This window comes from Calypte anna, chromosome 7 (genome assembly GCF_003957555.1).
Source record: "Calypte anna isolate BGI_N300 chromosome 7, bCalAnn1_v1.p, whole genome shotgun sequence".
Classification (NCBI taxonomy): Eukaryota; Metazoa; Chordata; class Aves; order Apodiformes; family Trochilidae; genus Calypte; species Calypte anna.
Genome location: NC_044253.1, coordinates 16,701,918 through 16,721,345, shown reverse-complemented (window position 1 = coordinate 16,721,345; position 19,428 = coordinate 16,701,918). Strand labels below are relative to the sequence as shown.

General features: G+C 43.5%; 1 protein-coding gene across 3 annotated transcripts in view; it reads right to left on the bottom strand.

Annotated features, from left to right (window-relative positions):
• The window catches only part of LOC103532494 (unconventional myosin-X-like), a 92,406-nt gene that overhangs the window by 29,211 nt on the left and 43,767 nt on the right, over positions 1-19,428 (bottom strand). For 2 of the 3 annotated variants that reach the window (XM_030454049.1, XM_030454050.1), the window contains 8 exons: positions 16,905-16,973; positions 15,946-16,028; positions 14,393-14,501; positions 13,612-13,692; positions 12,466-12,590; positions 11,558-11,672; positions 5,598-5,704; positions 1,064-1,369 (listed from right to left, as the gene is read on the bottom strand). In XM_030454049.1, the coding sequence (XP_030309909.1) occupies positions 1,064-1,369; positions 5,598-5,704; positions 11,558-11,672; positions 12,466-12,590; positions 13,612-13,692; positions 14,393-14,501; positions 15,946-16,028; positions 16,905-16,973 (995 nt within the window). The remainder of the gene's footprint in view (positions 1-1,063; positions 1,370-5,597; positions 5,705-11,557; positions 11,673-12,465; positions 12,591-13,611; positions 13,693-14,392; positions 14,502-15,945; positions 16,029-16,904; positions 16,974-19,428) is intronic. The other variant, XM_030454051.1, reaches the window with a different exon arrangement.

Sequence of the window (19,428 nt, the reverse complement as noted above, 5' to 3'; positions counted from 1 at the left end):
GACAAGCTCTGCTCAGTACAATGAAGACCTTAGACTTGAGATTACATATGTGGCATTTGATATCTTCCAGCTAGTTACTGACATTCTGAACTTGGAGAGCTTCATGTTGCTGAGGAGGCTGTAGCTGAAAATTGGCACATTGATAAAACAAAGCCTTCAGTGCTGGTCAATGAATTCCTTGATGAAACTGCTGATCATTCATGCCCCTGCCTCTTTGTCTTGTCCCAACAGATACACAACCCTACTGTCTCCAGTAAAACCATAGACGACCCTTGTAACTTGCTTTTAGCTTTAGAATTTTCTGATGATTGTCACAAATACAACTATGGGACAAGTATGTAGCAAAAGTCTATAGGAAATGTAACCACAGTTTTATGCTTCTTAAAACAAAATATTCTCAAGAGAGGCACCCACTTTGGACAGGACGCAGGTAACTGTGAAGTGAACAGTAAATGATACATCCATCAGGTGTGGGATTCTCAACATCCATACTGTCACTGCTCACAGATCACCTCTTTGTCACATTAGCTTTTCCTTTTCCCTCATGATCTCTCAACACATCTGTATCCCATATAAAAGATACACAGCAGCAGGAACACGGAGAGGACATGTATCCTCATGAGTGTAAGAGCTGCAGTCCAGCTTACTGGACACACCAAGACCCATGAACTCTGGTACCTTCTCACACTGCTAAGCCCTTCAGATTTTGAAAAACTGCATAAAACTAACATTGCCATTGCAAAGGCAATGAGGAAATCATGCATTTCTGCCCAGTCAGTGAAACAGCCTTCTTTTGTGTACATTCCAAAGCAGAAAAACACTAAACAGAGGTAAATATACACCAGAATTAGCCTTCCTACAGGAAGTAGGACACTCCTTTTCCACTCTGCTTTTCTATCGTGAGCTGCCCACAGCCCATCCCAATTCTGCCCCCTGTCATTGGGACACTGCTGCATGCAATAGCTGTTCCAGTGTGACCATCACACCAGTGTCCCAGACCCACTTTTACACCTCAAGCAGCTTTAGTGTGAGGGAACTACAAATGCAAGATACCATCTTGTACCTTTCCTTCACCTCTTCCTCTTCCTGCTTCCTCCTACGCTCCTCCTCTTCTTGCCATTGTCTTTCCTCTTCCTCTCTTCTGATCTGTTCTTCCTCTTCTTGCCTCCTTTTCTCCTCCACTTCCTGCTTCCTCCTGAGTTCCTGCTGCAGCAGGTGCTGGTAGAGGCTGCGAGCCAGGCGGCCACGCCAGTGCTTCTGCAGGGTGACTGCAGAGGCCTTCAGTCGGAGCAGGCTCTTCTTCCAGAAGTATGCTCGGTAGTTCTTTTGGATTATCACAACACTGGCTAGCACCTTTTGATACTTCTTCCTAAAAACAGAACCAGACACTTAATGCACCAAGAAGCAATACATGCTTTGCATTTCCCATTCATGGAAAAATGAATTTGGAAAAATATTGCTCAGAAACAGCACAACTTCTGCTTCTTTACTGCCACTAACCATAAATCAAATTCTCCTCACTGTTCTCACTCCTGCATCTGCCACTGGTTTGATTCTGTCACATCTACTTCTGTGATTACCCTCCAAGGATAAAGGACAGATACTTGCCACACAGCCAGAAAGAAGGTCCACTGGCTCAAAGTCTCCTTGCATCAAGTATAAGCACAGTCAGTGTGCAGTTAGCATAATGACTTGATATGGATTTATTACAATAAACACGCACAAACAGCCTTACTGTATGAGAACAAAGTCCCATATTGTCCTATCTTTTAAGTGGCCAAAAGCAAATTACTCCAGGAAAAGCAAAAATGGTACAAAAATAGATCTAGTCCCATTAATCCCATATCTTTTGGGAGAAAACACAGTGATACTACAATACTGATTGCTGAATGTAACATTGTAACAGGCTCCCATAAACATATACTAACATTGCAAAATATTTTGTTTAAATATAGTGATATAAAAATAAACTTTGCCATACTTTAAAATAAAAAAAACAGAATAGGACCCCAAAATAAAAGGATCATCATTCAGTGTTTCTGCAGTCTACTAAAGTTTTAGGAAAGTCAATCTTGCATCTGCATTAGAGGATATATTTATCAAGAACAAAAAGAAAAAGTCATTGATATAAGTTTGTGCATGATACGCAAACTGGGAAAGTAACAAAAGGGTTACTATGGCACAGTAATCTGGATCAATTTGTAAGCTAAATTCAAACAAACACTAAACAATTGAAAAGAGTGAAACATAAGGTCTTCTATTGAAGAACCAAAGGCCAAACATACCCTTTGTGGAACTATGCTAGGAAGCAGTAAGTCAGGAAAGCATTTAGGGGTCACAGCAATCATCAGGTGAAGGCATGCTCCCAACACATTTTATAGAAAAAGATGCTAGTGGGATTCTTACACTTGCAAGCATAAATACTGTGTAGAAGGGGACCACACTGCTACTTTTATCTCACGTTCAGTGTTAGCAACTCCATTTCAAGAACAATGTTAGACCCTTGGGTGATTTCTGAGGAAGCAAGATTGGAACCAGAAATCCTGGTTAACAGACAGAAAGTGCTTACTTCTTAACCTCAAGAAAGTAAAAGCTTGATCCCAGTCAAAATTCCCATGGTTTTAGTAGCATTTTTATTTATCCAACAGGGGACACAACAAAATTTAATTGACCTGAAGCTGAAGTCTGTTCAGGCTGTAAATAAGCAGATATTTTTTTAAGTAACAGAATATATTTAGACACCTTAATATCTTGCTTTAGGGAAATGATCAGTGGTAGTATTCAAATCAAAACCCTCTTTACTCCAAACCAGAATTTGCAGAGGGAAATGCTATGGGGCTGTTACACAGGATCTTGAACCAGCAGGCTACAGTAATCTTGCGAGGTCTAACAATCCCAGAAGGCTTGCTGGAGAAAGCACAGTATTCTCGCACATCCTTCCCACAGACCTTCTGCAAGCCCCCGAGGAAAAGGCACACTTCAAAATACCCTTCCTGACAATCAAATCCCCTTCAAATGGCAACAAGGACCCATGTTGCAGCTTGCCACCTCCCTCCCCATTATATATATCAGTCTAGTCAAGAAAATCAAGAGAGAGATATGCTAATAGCAGTAGTGTGCAGAGATTGTGAACTTTTCTGTAAGTCAAAGGGAGGAAGCACAGAGAAAAGAGGAGGAAAGAGAAGAGGTGAAAAGAACAGGGAGGTTTTATACAAATTGCTCCAGGGCTGCAGTCCCCTCACCCCTGCTCTCCTTCTGTCCTCCCTGTGCCCTGCATATGGGGTGCGAACAGCTGCACATGCCCCCTCTGCTAAGGCAGACAGAAGTTCATCAAAAAGAGCATTCTGACTTTTACAAAATGCATCTGCCAGAAACTCTCTCAAGGGCAACATGTGCCAAGCTCTGCCCAGCTACAGGCCAGATCTGCCTGCTAATCTGCCAGGCTGAAGTACCCCCTCATTCCTCATGACCACAGCCAAGCTTGCAGACGCTCTTCAGCTGGAATTGCTGGACACAGGCCTTGAATTTCATTCCCTTTGTTCAGTGTTCCACTCAGCCTCTTGCACTGGCCGAAAAAATTCAATCCTCAGCCCATGCTGAGGAGCTGGGAGACATCCTGACCATGTACTGAAAGAGAATGCAGGGTAGTTGCAAGGCTCCAGTGCTGCATTTGGATTTAGTTAGTTATTATGTCAATTAGTTGTAGTTAGCAGTTATGCCGCTAGAAAACGCAGGACTATGGAGTAACTTCCTATTGTCTCCTTCCACCTGATCAATAAGGTCCTGCAGAATCCAGGGAGATGGAAAAATTTGTACATGGATCCTGCAAGCCTAGGAACAGCTATGCTTATTTCAGTTGGTGAAGCTATTACCTGCAGCTCAGAGTTACACAGACTAGCTATGAAAAATGCGGTAATTTGAATGGGCGTGATTTTTTTGTCTCACATCTTAGTGAACACTCATATACTATGCTGTGGGAAATTAGAGGAAAGAAAATGTTCTCTCCCTGAGAGCTGGTTCACTAGACATACAGAACAAGTTCATAAAGGGGAAGAAGCCAGTATAATCCTTCCGATGGCATATGTACCCTTCTTTGCCAACCTACTCTGCATGAGACCAAATTAATTTAAATACACTTGCCCATACAAAACTGACAAAAATGCTATCAAGCTGAAGGCAGCACATACTGGTATTCCTGACCTCTGCTGAGATGAACTCCCTCTTGCTGGACCTTGTCCTGTAGAGGTGCAGTACCACTGGAAATTCTTCACAGAAAGGTTTTCCAGTCTCCCTCCCTCTTTTCTCACTCCCTGCTCTCCTCACCTGCAAAGTGAAGATTTCTGCTCTGGCTGCTGAAGCACAGTTTGCTCTTAAAAGACAAGACTCAGAAGAGCAACATGTGTGATGAGGAATTCAGATCTGTGGGGGCCAAAGTACCACAAGATTTCCAGCCCAGAGAAACACTACAGCACCACTGTCTTCATCACAGCCCTACAAGGCAACAACTACCTTCCCAGGAACTCAGAAAAGCAGTAATTCAGTTTCCCTGCAGTGATGTTTCCCATTAAAATCAATTTTCTTGTGCTAATCCCTAACCCTATCACCAAATGCTGGCACAAAGTAAAATAGAACAGAGGCCCAAACACAAAGAACTTGCAATCTCATGTACAAACAATAGAGCTAGCTCATTTGTCTTCCTAGAGGGAAATAAATGAGTAAAAAAACCCAAGACAAATGTGTATTTTCCTGATATTCCACACTGGAAAGGCAAGTTACAACCCTTACACACATTTCCCAACACAAAATGAGCTACCTGGTGTAACTGGAGCTCTAAGAGTGTCTGCTGGAACAGCTCTGCTGGCCAGGGATTTCACCTCCTCACAGCCCTGATTGACAGGTGTCTGGAGCAGAAACCAGCCAGGAAAGAGCATCTTACTGGGATTAAGTGTGCATGCCACAGCCATTAAGGAGTCAGCTGTTAACACAGGCTGCGAGGGGCAGAGGAGGGGTGGTTTGTCTGCAGCTGGTTCTCCCAACCCTCCTCCCCTGGTCAGGTGCAAAAGGGAGCGGCAAGAGGAGATTACTGGTGCAAAGCTGGCCAAAAACCAATTCTGAAGAGTTAATTAAAAAGGAAAGGGAGATCACGAGGCAAACAGGCAGGGCGAGGAAAGAGGGTGAGCAAAGGCAGAGCTGCAAGTGAGGAAGAAATAATTTGCAGGGGGAGCAGAAAACAGAGTTGACAGGCATAAGGAAAAGGAGGGCACCCAAAGTGTACTTGGGGCCCAGCCAGGAGAGCCCTGAAGGCAAGGAAAAGATGTCATCAGATGCACGCAATGGGTATAGAGCTCCCTGCAGAAGCCTGCTGAACAGTGTTGAGGGAGGGTGCAAGTGTGCACAGAACTGAAGAAGAGGTGCCAAAGGTGCAGAAAGGTTTCAGCAGGACTGATGCCAGCAGAGCGGGCAGACACTGCAGCTCCCCCTTAGAATACAGGAGGGGAAGAAGGGAGGGATGCGAGGGGACTAGAGAGCAAAGCAAGGGGTCGGGGCAACCCAGGCACACAAGCACAGGGATGGTGGGGCAGCCCCCCAGCACTGACCTTGCCATGTAGCCCAAGACGTGGGCCCGGATGACTATAGCTGCTTTCCTCAACTCCTCTTCCCGATCCTTCTCCAGCTTCTGCTCAAGAGCTTCCTTCAGGAAAACCTGACGCCACGGGGAGGAGTTTCAATAAACACAAAGAGAGGAAAGAAGTCAGTCCCCGGGAGAGCCGGGAGATTTCATCCCCGGGTGACCAACACAGAGCGCACTCTGTGCCCGGGGCCGCGGCCGCTCCAGCGGCAGCTTCGGCGCCTGCCCCGGGGTGACCGTGCTCACAGCACCAGGAAAAAGTTTTGCAGCGACATGAGCCAAACTCTGCGCCCAACCCCCTCCTCCCTCATTCTGTGGTCAAGACTTAAAAGAGAGAGAGGGAGGGAGCAGAGGAAGGAGGGAGAGAAGAGGGAGGAGGAGAGCGTGTGCTCTGCGATTAACTCTTTCCCAGCTGACAGCTTTGCCTGCACAATCCAGTACCTCCCTGCAGCAGGCACGGATATCTACCTGAGTGATGAAATAATTTGCAAAGAAACTCCTCCGCATTTCAAGGAAAGGGAGGAACATCTAGGTTTGCAGACTCCGCGGAGTCCAAGGAAGCAACCTTAACAGCAATCTTAATAATGGAAGACAGAGGAAAGCTAAAAGCCCTGCAGAGGTGCAAAGCTGAGCACACCAGTTCTGGATGGAAGCTGAAGCCCTCCACCAACCACCAGAAACTCTGAAGTGGAGATGCTTCCTTGCTGAAAACGTTCAGCAATGCAGCATACATTAGGGGGAACTATGTCCCGATGGGACTGGTCTCCTAATATTACTGATTACTCCTCAATGTCCAGTATTTTCATTCTCAAGCATCTTCCTTCACTTGTATTTCACACTGCTGCTCAGTGCTGAAGGCCTGTGTGAGGTGTGATGGTGCTATCTTGGAGACAAAAGGACTGAGATACATGCAAATTAGGGGCATATTTACAGTAACTGTGATAACCTATCTGAGATACTTAAAATCAGCTGGCTTGCATTATGTTAGCACAGAGCTCAGCACAAGTTGCTGAAATACATGCTTTGTATTTCATGCTTTTTGACACGGACTGCAGCCTGCATGGAGCTCCATGGCACTGTGGCCACACTGCTAGCAGCACCCAGCCTAGATTAAAGTTGGCTAAGGTATGTCCATACAAGCTGCAGTCACAGCAGTGATTGCCATATGGCCCTGCTTGTGTGACCTGCTGCCTGATAATAGCTAAATCACTGCCAAGGCCAGCAGCAGAATGGACGGGGCTAGGGAAGTGCTGCCCCACTTGTCAAAGCACTGCTGTGAGCACAGGCTGTGAGCTGATAACTCATCTATCTGCAGAACTACATCAATCAGTAAAGAACCCTTACACATATATTGGATCCACATGGCTAGCTGAGACGTCAGAGAGGTGTTCTGAGATTTGAACACTCATTTAGTCCAGTGTTCTAACAAACTCACCCCCCCACTTACCTCTCCTATGTCTCTGTACACCTTTTTTTCAATCATTGCGTTTGGCCTCATTGTTTAGGCTCTTTTTTCCCTCTGACCACCATATACTGAGTTACACCTCTCCCTAAGTTAGCAGCCACTGCCAGTGACTTCCTTCAACTTGAATTTCTCCTTGAGGAGCCCTTTCCATTAAGATGGCCTTAAGAAATAAGCTGGTTTGTAATGATTAGGTAACTGTGGGGAGCCTTAAAAGAAGGTTCATTATGAAGGTACTGCCAACCATGAAGCTGGCATCCATCCCTGGAAGTTGTACATCCACTCCCTCTGTCAACTCAACAATCTTTTAAAGACTTATTTGGGGCAGGGATAGGTCTTTCCATTACATTCCAGAACCAAGCAGCAGTAACCCATTTCAAAAGTGCAGCCAGCAAAACACTGATTCAGGCCACTGTCTTAATCAAATTGCAAAAATATCCAGTCCATCAGTATTTTGCCAGCAAGCAGAGACTTTGCTGTGTCAGTAAGGAGTGGGGGAAAAAAAGAACAAACTTTGAGGCGTGCAGAGTTCAAAAGGACTCAATCCTAATCCTATAGGGTTTTCTATATATGCTTGAGAGTGATGGGTTAAATCCCTAATATCATAATATCTAGTTAATAAGCTATTGGCATTCTGAGGGGCTTTTTTGAGACTCCTTAAGATGAGGAGGATGAAAAAAGTGTATTCAAGTGCAAAAATATTTTTGATGCCTTGTGGAAATAATTTGGAAGGTGGGCATTTCTCTATCATAATTCATAGCCACTCTCTGAAAACAGGATTTCATCTGAGAATTCATCAGTTTCATCTGAGAAAGGGCTGATTAAACAAAACATACAAGGTTACTTCTATGTATCTGCTCTTCTTTACATGCTGGCCCAGCACTCCTCACACACCCTCAATGCCTACAAGCACTGTCAGTGCAACAGTGAACATATTAAGGTTACATGTAGATCAGCAGACACAAATGTAACTGCATGTGCACCCATGTGTATGCAAGTGAGAACATACGATTCTTGGGGACAACACTGAGAAAGCCTGGAGTTGGTCACTGTGACCTGTATGCCAAATAGTCTAAAGAAATCTCCTTCTTCAAACAGGCCCTCTAAAACAGCAGGTTGAAATGTGGAAATCATTGCATTCAAACAGCAAGGATTACTGAATTAAACAGCCTTAGGAAAACTATGTTGTGGGTATGGGCAAGTATGGCAGAAGGTCCAAATGGACTGGAGAAAGGGGACAGAAGGTGCTGCTCCATCCCAGCATATCCCCAATAAAAACAAGGGCATGCTAGCACAAACTCTTCCACCATTACACTGCTTATTTGCATCCAAGCCCTCACCTCTGGCATGCCACCGGATAAAACCTGCCTTATATACATTAATACCTCTTATAAACATTAATTTGACAATTGCCAGCACAGCAGCTGCTCCATTCTTAATGAAAAACACAAAGATCATCCTGCCCTTCCTCCTCTATTTCCTTTCCCAAGCTTCACAATCCCTTGCACTATTTCACAAAGTCTTTTCCTTCCTCCTCCAAACAATTGCTAAGGATATAATTATCCTTCCATTCATTTTGCAGGAAGTATTCCCCTTCTGTAAAACTTGGTTTTCACCCACCGTTTATACTTCTTCCTAGGTTACATCCCCATTGGCCTGTCACACCTTTTTCAGTTACTACTCCTGACTCCATAAGCCAATGTTAGTTCTGAAAATCACTGCCTGGGCACCCAGAGCTGCACCTGTAGCAGCAAAGGTAGCAGCAAGGGCACACATAGGATTTTCTCTCCAGGGCAGTGACCTACACTCTCACGTTTGACTCTTACCAGAAAGCCTCTGGAAAAATCAGAGGGCTCGTCTTTATTATGCCAAGTGTTCTAGGCCTGTGTTACCTACCACAAGGTGAAACATGAATGAAAAACATTTTGTTATACAAAACCAAGACACAACATCTGGGTACAGGCAGCAGGGAAGGGATTACCAGGAAGCAACACTGCTCTGTGCAGCCTCACCCTGCCATCCTCTTTCAGGAGGCACTGTCAAGAAGCAGAGTTGCAAGATGGGTCTCCAAGGGAGCAATGAAATGGCTTTGCCACCATCTGAGCATGGCAAAGAAAGCCAGGAAACTCATCTGAAGAATGAAATGTCAGGTCAATGGCAACAGCACCTTGGAGCAGCCAGGGGCCGGCCAGCCATTCAGCATGGCAACAAGGGTGGAACAGGCTAGTATAGCCTTGGAGTGATATCTTCTTTAGAATAGGTAGAACTGCTCCCCTCTACCAGGATGCACATCTGTAATCCTAACCATGCCAAATATGAAGTAACTTCTGCAACCAAACAAGATGGCTCTGAATCTAATCAAATCGAATCAAATCAAATCAAATTGAATCGAATTGCATCAAATCAAATTAGCTGGGTCGGAAAGGACCTCTGAAATCATCAAATCCAACCCTTGATCCACTACCACCGTGGTTACTAGACCCTCACTACCCTGTAAAGAATTTCTTCCTAATATCTAACTTAAACTTCCCCTGACAGAGCTTAAGTCCATGCCCTCTTGTCTTACTGATAGCTGCCCAGGGGAAGAGACCAACCCCCCCCAGCTCCAACCTCCTTTCAGGGAATTGTAGAGAGTGATGATGTTTCCCCTGAGCCTCCTCTTCTCCAGTCTAAACAACCCCAGCTCCCTCAGCTGTTCCTCATAGGACTTGTGCTCAACTGCTTCCCCATTCTTTTCAGTTCTGCTTCTCAGTCATAAAGAAATAAGGAGATACAAAGATTTCCATTCTTGATCATCTCTTTCTTCCCACACTATTGAGACCCATCAGCAACCCGTGTTCTAGCAGAGGCTGGTGTTTACCAACATGCTGCATATAGCTCCTCAGCCAAGTTTTAGTTTATAGGATACGATTGTTTAAAAAAGTGCATTAGAACACATCCAATGTTTTTACAAAATACAAACATTTTTTTTTGCCATATATATTGTTTTTCCAAATTAATTTGTGTAGATCAAAGTGTGAAAACAGACATGGACTTGATCCTTCTGGATGCACAATGGAAATGGAAGAGAAAAGGGATCCTATTGCCATCAGGAGCTCAAAGCAGCCTGAATTTCCTGCTTGTCATCAGTCTGTTATAGCCCCTGGACTCCAGTTACATAGCTTAGAACCTTTTATACTCTGAAAGGTGAGTATGTGCATGAGAATTCTGTCCTCACATGTATTTCCCTGCTGCCCTTGCTGTAGCCCAGCAATCTTCCATCTTTTGTCATTCTAGAAAGAAAGTTCAAATTCTATGTTTGCCAGCTCTAACCAGCACTTCCTAAAGCTTTCCAGGCACAAGCAGGTCTGTAACACACACAATCCACACATGCTTTAACAGTAAAATGCTAAGAGACTGGCAGCCAATCAAGCAGTGTGGTTTATCTAGGGACAAGAATGACTTGGATGGTTCCTGGCTTGCAGGGACCAGTGAGGAGATACTATTTCTCCAAATCAAAGATGTGGAACACTTTAATCACAGAGCAGAAATGTAGCTAAAGTGATAAAACCTTCTTTCTTAAACATAACCTTGGGAATATTCTGAAATACCTTTCTGAATGCTTAAGAGCAAAAAATGCAAGAAAAGTTGCTTTGATGGACCACCAGTGGCTCTGGATATGGCCTTCATACCCACTATGTATAAATTTTGTCTGTACTGGACACCATCCATCTTGGAATATTCTTTGAAAAATTTACTTGAATATGTGGAAAGGTGTGATAGAGACAGCTCCCCACTCCCAGATTTCTATACCAATATACTTCACACAAAACAAAACATAAAAACCTCCCCAGACTGTACCAGGGAAGAGAAAGGTGTTAAACACGCACCAAAACAGAAGCAAAATCTGAATTATGCAAGTAAGGAGAAGCATTTGGAATCTGAATACCTTTCCCTAGAATGTATGCTAGTTAGGCTGACTGCACACACCATCAGCTGAGCTTCCACAGCACAAAGCTGTCACACATCTGGTGATCCAGCTTAGAAAGCATCTAGAAAGAATCACCACATCTGGTGATTCACAGTTTAGATATACACCAAGCACCAGCTCACTGCCTCCTGCAAGAACTTTGATTAGCCAAGCAGAGCAAAGTATCTGGCACGAGAGTCAAGAGTTAATGGCACACAAGGAAACATAAAATGAGACCAATGGTTGTTCTCCTTAGATATTTAAGTTGGATCAGAGACAACAAAATCAAGCTGGTTTGGTCAGCAGGAAGGAGCTGAGACAAAATCAAAAAGCCTTCTACTTCTTTAGATACACAATATCAGAAATATTTGAGATGCTACAGATCAGTAGCATAGTCTGAGGTAGTTAAAGGGTCATCACTACTTTGCCCTTTCCAGTGGCTTGAATCTCACCAGATACAATCACATCCCCTTGCTGATGGAACAAAGCTGTACCCTGCCCTTCACTGATGAAGTACCTTGGTTTTACCCAACTGCCATTCTTTCTTGCTGCTGTCATAGGTCTGCAGAAAGCCTGCACATACAACTCTGCTGTTGTCTGAGGAATTTGGCCCCTTCACAAGCATCTTGTACCTAAGAACCAAACAAAACCTCATGAGACTATGAATGACAGTAACCCAGTCCCCACTCCCAATCTTTTAAGTTGTATTATCCTCCTCCCATGAGTCCCTCTTCCTCTGGGATCTCCCTTCTTCATGCTTGCCTTCCAATTTGGAAATTTCCATCCCCCAGCCTTTATCTGTTCCTGTACCATACTGGCAATTATTGTTGCAATCCCAGCAAAAAATACAAACTCAACAGCATTTTTCAGTGAAGAACAACTGTCCTTCTGAAAAATGTGCTTTCATCAGACACAAGTTATTTTGTTCAGTATAGGGGTGGCATTTAATGCTCCAAGAGACAAAGGAAGCAAAGTTCAACGGTCTCTTCTAGCCTTAATTTCAAGAAATCCTTTTGACACAGCTAATTAAAACAAATAATCACTCTTTCCAATATGAATCATCAACTATACAGTCCATTAAAATTTGCTTCAGCCTGCCAGATTAAAAATTTTAAGTATAATATTTTCTTTTTATGTATTACGACCAGCTGGGTTTCACAGCATCACACAAGCAAATCTGTGGCAAAACTACAGACAAAAAAAACCCAAAACCACCATCTGGCTATTTTTCCATTCTGACTTGTACCCTAAAGGCAAGTGTTCAAAAGGACTTCCAAATCAGTCTGCGATACGGGCAATAAGAGTATGTTTAGAAAAACATCCCACAGATGATCCACACCAGCAACAGCAGTTATGGAGGGAAGAAATACATAGAATTGTATACTTTGGGGCCATCACAGCATGCGGTACAGTGATACCGATTACCTGGTGAGGAAGTCCTGGAAAAGGCGCCGTATGGGGAAACCTGCTCTCCGGACTTTCACTGTCTCCAGCATTCCTGAGTACCTGAGCTGATTTAGCACCACATCTGGATTGAAGAGGTTTGGTGCCTACATAAAGATTCAGATTCAAAGACAAATAAGAGAGAGAGAGAGAGAGAGAGAAAGAGAGACAAAGAGAAAGTGTTGGCTGTGGAATTACTTCTTCATTGACTTGAACAGTGACTGTTTTTCTGAGCACAGACCGTCACAGGTTGTATAACCATTTCACTGTAAACCATGTACATTTGGGCATGTGAGGTGAAAAGGGGGATGTTTGGGTCAAGAGAAAAGCAACCTCACAACACTGCACGGTGCAGAAAAAGGGATGAAAGAGAACTGGGCAGATCCTGGAAAAAAACAGTCTGCAAGCTGCTGTCATAGTTAGATCATGGCAGTAAAGCAAAAGTGTAATGCATTAACACATACAAATACAGAACTCTGACTCAGTTCCCTTTTCAGTCTCTAACCGAACTGGAGATAAATCACAGAATTCTTTTCCAGAATACCACCCCGAGCAGGTTTTCCTCTGCCATATTTCACATGGTTTCAAAACTCACAAAGAAACTGATCAGTTCAGAGCTCCCCACTCAATCTGGCTAGCAGCATATCTTCCCATCAGTGTTCACAATACAAGGGAGCGCCATCCTGTCTCTAAGAACCGTGACTTTCTCATGAAGCATCCACATCTCCTGCATCAGAGCCAGGGATCTGCAGAAGATGCTTTCTACTGGATAAGCCCTGCAACAAGTTGTCTACTGGCACCAGAAACAGAAGCAATTGCTTCTTCTACCACGGCTCTGGGCTCTGCACAACCCTGGTTATCTTTCAGACTTCAGAAGCACAGAAAGAGGTGGGAATGCCCATATCATTTCATACTCAGCATGCAGTCTTTTCTTCTGATTACCAGGACCAGGGTCTTTATTTCTGCAACAATAAAACAGCTAGAAGAAAGAAGAGAAGGTGAGAGGAAATTGCTCTTATCCTCAGCTTGCATCCTGAGAGAAGGGGTGTGTCTGTCAGGCACTTGGGCAAATGACTGCTCATGAAGGCCTGTGTCATATGCATAGGTTCTGCTGGGAGACAGACTTGCCTTTTCTGTATTTGGTTTGATGCAACGGATGAAAAATGGGTTGGAAGTACTAAGCGTGGCCATCAGAGAATGGAGAGAATCCTAAAAAGAAGCAAGACAAAACCAAAAGGATCAGTCAGTACAGGAGGGACAGGGGCTACATCTGATGCAAGTGGTTCTTCATGCAGCCCTCTCATTCCTAGCATCCTTCAGCTCTGCCTACCAAAATTTCAGTAACCTAGGAGATGCCTTCCTGTCCAAAGCATAGCTACACAGTTATTTACTCTAACATTGCTTGCATGGTCATCCTTGTTCTCAGAAGTATATAGCTGATATGAGTTATTTTTACAAGTCTCTCAAATTCTAATATAGGAAACTAAAACTGTGAAATTAACAGAAAGTTTGCAGATAATCTAGGGGAATGAGATCTATACCTGCAGGGTCCCCTTAATAAGATTTTATTGGAACTGCCACTATATGTCTAAAAGATGTGGCCTAAAAGGACAAATATACTTAGCTGAAGTACCAAACGACCATGGCAGATTAAAGAACTTCTAGAACTTTATATACTTAGCAAAGTATTCTCTTCCTCTACCACACTGCTCAGTGTTAGCATCTTGCGTTTTACACCAGACAGAAATCTTTGGGGCAGTGCACTGTCTTTTATTTAGCACCACAACATTCCTACACATTTTCAGTGCTGGACACAAAACAAGGATGAATGACTTCTCTTGGCTGCAGGCCTTGCTTTGCCCATCTGCTCCTCCATAGAAGCCTGCTGCTGTCTTGGAAAACATCCTACCCTGAACTGGGAACTGACAGTCGGTCTGCGCCTCTGGGTGCCCATCTTCAGTGTCTCTTCACTGCAACGACTGCAGACTCTCTCAAAAAGGTCATAGATGAAGTCCAGCCTAAGGGGGAAGAAAAGAATTAAAGAAGACGCAAGACACTTACCACCTGTGAGAAAATGGCTCTCATTCTCAGGCCCTATCCTAGTGTGAAAAACCTTGGTTTTATTCCTGGTGTGCCACAGAGTGGCTGCAGGAGATAGTTCAGCTGGCCATTTCAGTGAAGAATTTAATACTTTCCATGTGGCTACCCAGACCCTATAGGGCTGCCCTGTATGCCACACTCAGCTGCAAAGCCAAAAACCCAATCTCATACTGTCAACCAGGACATTACACAAAGGAAGATCATCCTACAGTGGCTAGGACACTTCCCTTGAGCTATATGCCCCAGGCAAAACTACCTTGAGAGTACTCCAGCTAGACTGTGTACTGTCACACCCCTCCCAACCTAGTTCTTATGGTTAGCTCCCATGACATGCTCATTGCAACTGCAGCCCCTTTGTAGCCAGAGGATTTCTAGACCTACCCTCATTGCAGGTCAGCTCTAGGGAATCTTCCACCATTTCTCCAGTCCTTAGGCAGTAGTGTTGGTTCTTAAAAAGTGGCACAAAATTCTCTAGCACGTCTTGAGGCAGTTTACTATTATGATTGGTTCTAGAAGAATTTCTCTTTCTGACTTGTTGAAAAACCCTGAGTCCCTCTATTATGCTGGACAATGATGACCACAACTCTGGCTTCAAGCCCTGGGTGAAATGTTCCCCAGATGCCACTGTCCAAGTAAGGCAGCTACAAGCAGCTCACACACTCAGCTTCTTCAGGTTGTTTCAAGGCTTCCCATAGTCCAAACTCTGCAGCAGTCTTCAGAGAAGATGTATGTGGCAGAGTTGCAACTCAAAAACTTGCAGTGTCAGACATGTTATTAAAAGCCTTTCTCCTCCTACTAAGCTGCACCTCTGTCTCCCACACCTTGCTCAAGGCCAAAGCCAGCTCATTTACCTAGGGTCATGTTGCAGCACTGGGATATAGTATTAGTGGCCATACCTAGTCCCAGAGAGAGGTAAGGACAGAAGCTCTCCACTAACAAGCATCCTGGAAAACAAGCAGCCTCTGTACAAAGGCTGACATTCAACAGTGTGGCAAAGAGCCTTGACTCATTCAGAGGCAAATTTACCATTGTGGGGATGGGGAGGTAAGAGGAAGAAAGGGACAGGAAGAAGAGAAGAGAGGAGAGAGAAAAATCAGAATTGCCTGGGGGCATTTATGTCATGCTTTGATTGCTCTTTTCAAAACTGGGACGAGAACAGTACTGATTAAATCTGTGCCTCATCTGACTTCTCCAGCTCTCCTTTATTTTGCCAGGACACTTAAGCACAAAGAGAAAAATGGTAAAGAATAATGTTGGACACTCAGACAAAAGCAATTGCCTTCCTTGGACTGCTTATTACATGAATGTGCCCTAGCCCAGCCCAAAAGATACAGCCTCCTCAAAAGCATCAGGGGGGCATACCTGCTGTCTTTCAGCATGTTTAAAATGTCATCTCGAAACGTGTCTCTGTTCTTCTCCAGAAAGCCTCTCACGTCATACAGCACCTGCAGCACAGAGCCAGTAGAACAGCACAGTAGGAATCATTAAGCACTTCTACGTGAACATGCCAAGGTACAAGTCCTCCAGCAGAGCTACGCTGTTACAGTGCTAGCATGTGCCAACATCCTGACTTTCAGAGGAAAAGAGCTCCAGAGCTCTGCAGTTACTACAAAGTAAGTTGCTTTTAGCTATCAATTAAAAAAACTAAAACAAACAAACAAAACAAACAAAAAAAAGTGCCAAAACCAAAAGCCAAGTGAAACAGCTGCAGGGATTTGCCCAGGCTATGAGTGTGGGGAAATCCTCTGCAAGGTGTGAGGTACTCCACTTCAAGAAATACTTATTATGCCACACAGTCCCCTGACCTCCCAACCACTAATGCTCAGCAGATATGATTTTAGAAGGAGACTAATCTTTCTTTAGTGTGCAGGTGCTCTCCCTTGACAACCTCCATCTGCTCCATATCTCTCCACAACTAAGAGCAACATTTAACTTGGAAGGCTTGGAGACCTTTTCCTTTCTGGCAATGGGTATTTAGCCTTTTCTCCTCCCCCACAAAAGTCAAATTTTCCCTGTGACTTTTACTTTAGGTTTTGTTTGCTTGTAAATGTCCAAGAAAAGACAACATAAATAATAGAGGTAAGGTGGAGCTTACCCCCCCCCAAACCAGAAGTTATTTAAGAAACTCAAACAAAGGTCCAAGCTGGTGACATGCTGCTACTTTAAGCACATCACACTCTCTGGACACTGGGACAGTGCAGTACTAAATGAACAGAAACACACAGCCCTGAGAGATATTCCTGATATTTTGAATCTTGATTTTTGGAATCTAAGCAAGCCCAAGATACACCAAACACATCAGATACACCATGTACACATACCTCCCCAGCATAGTGTTTTATGCCAAATTGATGGTCTGTTACCCGAGGCTTCACATAGTAGTGGTTGCTCTGAAATAAAAGGAAAATTCTTCTTATAACAATAGTGTTAAAATAAACAGGCTGTCAGGAACTCTGCCATGACTATGACAATGCTGGGATGGGCAAGGACCTTAGCTGTTGCAGAGCCTGACCACATCTGCTGCAGCTATCTGCAGCTAAATAACAAATATGTTGTTCTAATAAGATGGAAAAATCCAGCCCCTCAAGGCATGTCTCATATGAGTAAGGGATTGCAGAATCAAGGTTGGGCAAGCATGCCATGGATGAAATGCTAATTCCTGTGTGTCTAACACCCGAGGAGACTGGACTCCACACAAACCATGTGGTGCAGGACACAGGATCAGGATGCGGGGAAGATGGCAGCTTTGCAGAACACCTACACATCTTTTCTTTGTTAAAGGAAGTATCATACCAATCTCCTTTCTGTCCTCTCTATTTGATATTTCTTTGCATCCCTCTTCCCCTTTTTCAAGATTAATTTTTCCTTACTTTTTCTAGCTGTTACATTCTGCATTTGTCCCCTCCGTTCTTTGTTCTATGAAAACCATTAACCCTGTAAAAACTGCCATGCCACTGGAGACCAAAGGTCCATCCATCTAAGCACTCTGCCTGCAGCAATGGCTATGTAGGGCAGAGTAAGAAGGAGGCAAGTAAATAACATTTTCATCCTATTACTCCCTCAAACTCCAATTATTCTCATGAGGTCTGCCTAACTAGTAACTTCAAATGGATTTCTCTTTAAAATACTTGCCCATTCCACAACTGAACCAGATTTCTGCATCCAGAGTGTCCTTTAACAGATTTTCATAATACTGAAGCTGTCCCACCAGTGGTATACACTGTTCAAAGTCCAGGTGATGTATGGATTATACAATATAACAACATATAACAATGTTTTCTGCTTTTATTTTTCTTCTTTGCTAGCCATTTCTGAAACTTGATCTGCATTTTTCAGCACTGTGCTGATGTTTCCATGGAAATATCCATCACAGCCTCTGTCTGGGTCTTGCTCCTGAAGAGCAGCAGTCAGCTCAGGGCCCATTATTTCAAATGTGAAACCGAGTTTGTTTTCCTTCAGGCTCATGGTTTTACATTTATCTACATTACATTTCATCTTCATTTTGCAACCTAAGCAGTCTCATAAGGCCCCTTCATCTTCATTTTGCAACCTAAGCAGTCTCATAAGGCCCCTCACAGTCCAGCCTTGCCTTGTAAATCATCAGAAAACTGCCACCTTTGATGCTCACATGGGACAGTCTCACAGGCCTCACTCCACTGAGGTAACTGACCATTTACATTCTGTGAACTTACCCACCAGTGAGATAAGGATTACAGGCCTATAATTTCATAGAATACTTTATAAAAATTAAAACAATTTCACACCTTCTCAGAAACAAGTACTAAAAATTTTAAGGAAGATGTTGCACAATACTGTTAGTAAATCATCTCTTTCATTTTGAAGTTCTCTTAGCAGTACTGAATGGTAATAAATTGTTAATGCTATTGAGAACCTTCTCATTGCCTTTTTTCCTTTCCATATTGACCCTATTTCTTTGCTCTTCCATTTCCCCAGCCCAGTTATCTTTCTCCAGTAACAAGCTTTACTCTATTCTATACCAGGCATGACTGTTACTGGTTCCCTCATATGGACCACTACCCTTCTCTTCCTCTCTACCAAGTGAATCTATTTCATCCATGTCAGCAACACTTCTGGTTTATTTTCTCATCTCCTCTGTTGCTCCATTCCTCAGTTGTATCAGAGGTCATATTCTCTTAAATCCCAGCCCTTAAGCATATTGTAATGCACAGAAAACAGGGCTCATTCTCTTACCAGGTCCTTCAGACTTTCCAGCAACACTGGCTGGATGCCTGCCAGTGCTTTTCCAGCTAGCTCTAGAGACTTTAACTGTTACAAAATATGCTTTTGCCTTCAAAAACTGCAAACCCTAGAGCACTATCTACTTCATCACTCCTTCTTGCACTCCAAATTCCTCAGCCTCTTCCATCTCTTGTAAGCTTGCTAGGGTTCCACGTTAACTGCTATCCCCTCAAAGCAGACAGAGGTGACGCTATGACACAGCTTAATGAGAAGGCTACTCAATGCACAGAAATCACCAAAAATAGCAACCAAAATGTTGTGGGGAATAAAGGAATGCAAAATAATACTGAAAGTCTCATGCTGCTGTACAATAAACCACAGGTACGCTCTTACCAAGGGAACTGCATTCTGGTCTGATTATTTATCTCAGAAAAGAATAGAGAAAAGATGTAGAGGAATTCAGAGACAAACAGAAAGAAAGAGGAGATTTGAAATTCCTCCATGTGGAGAGGTTAGGAAATATAAGAAAGACAACTCGAAAGTGTTGTATTAAAAATATTCATAAGTTATATAGTAAAAGTTAACAAAATAACAACATCAATGAAAAAGGTAAACCAGGCAGTCTCGTATACCTTGAGCTAAAAT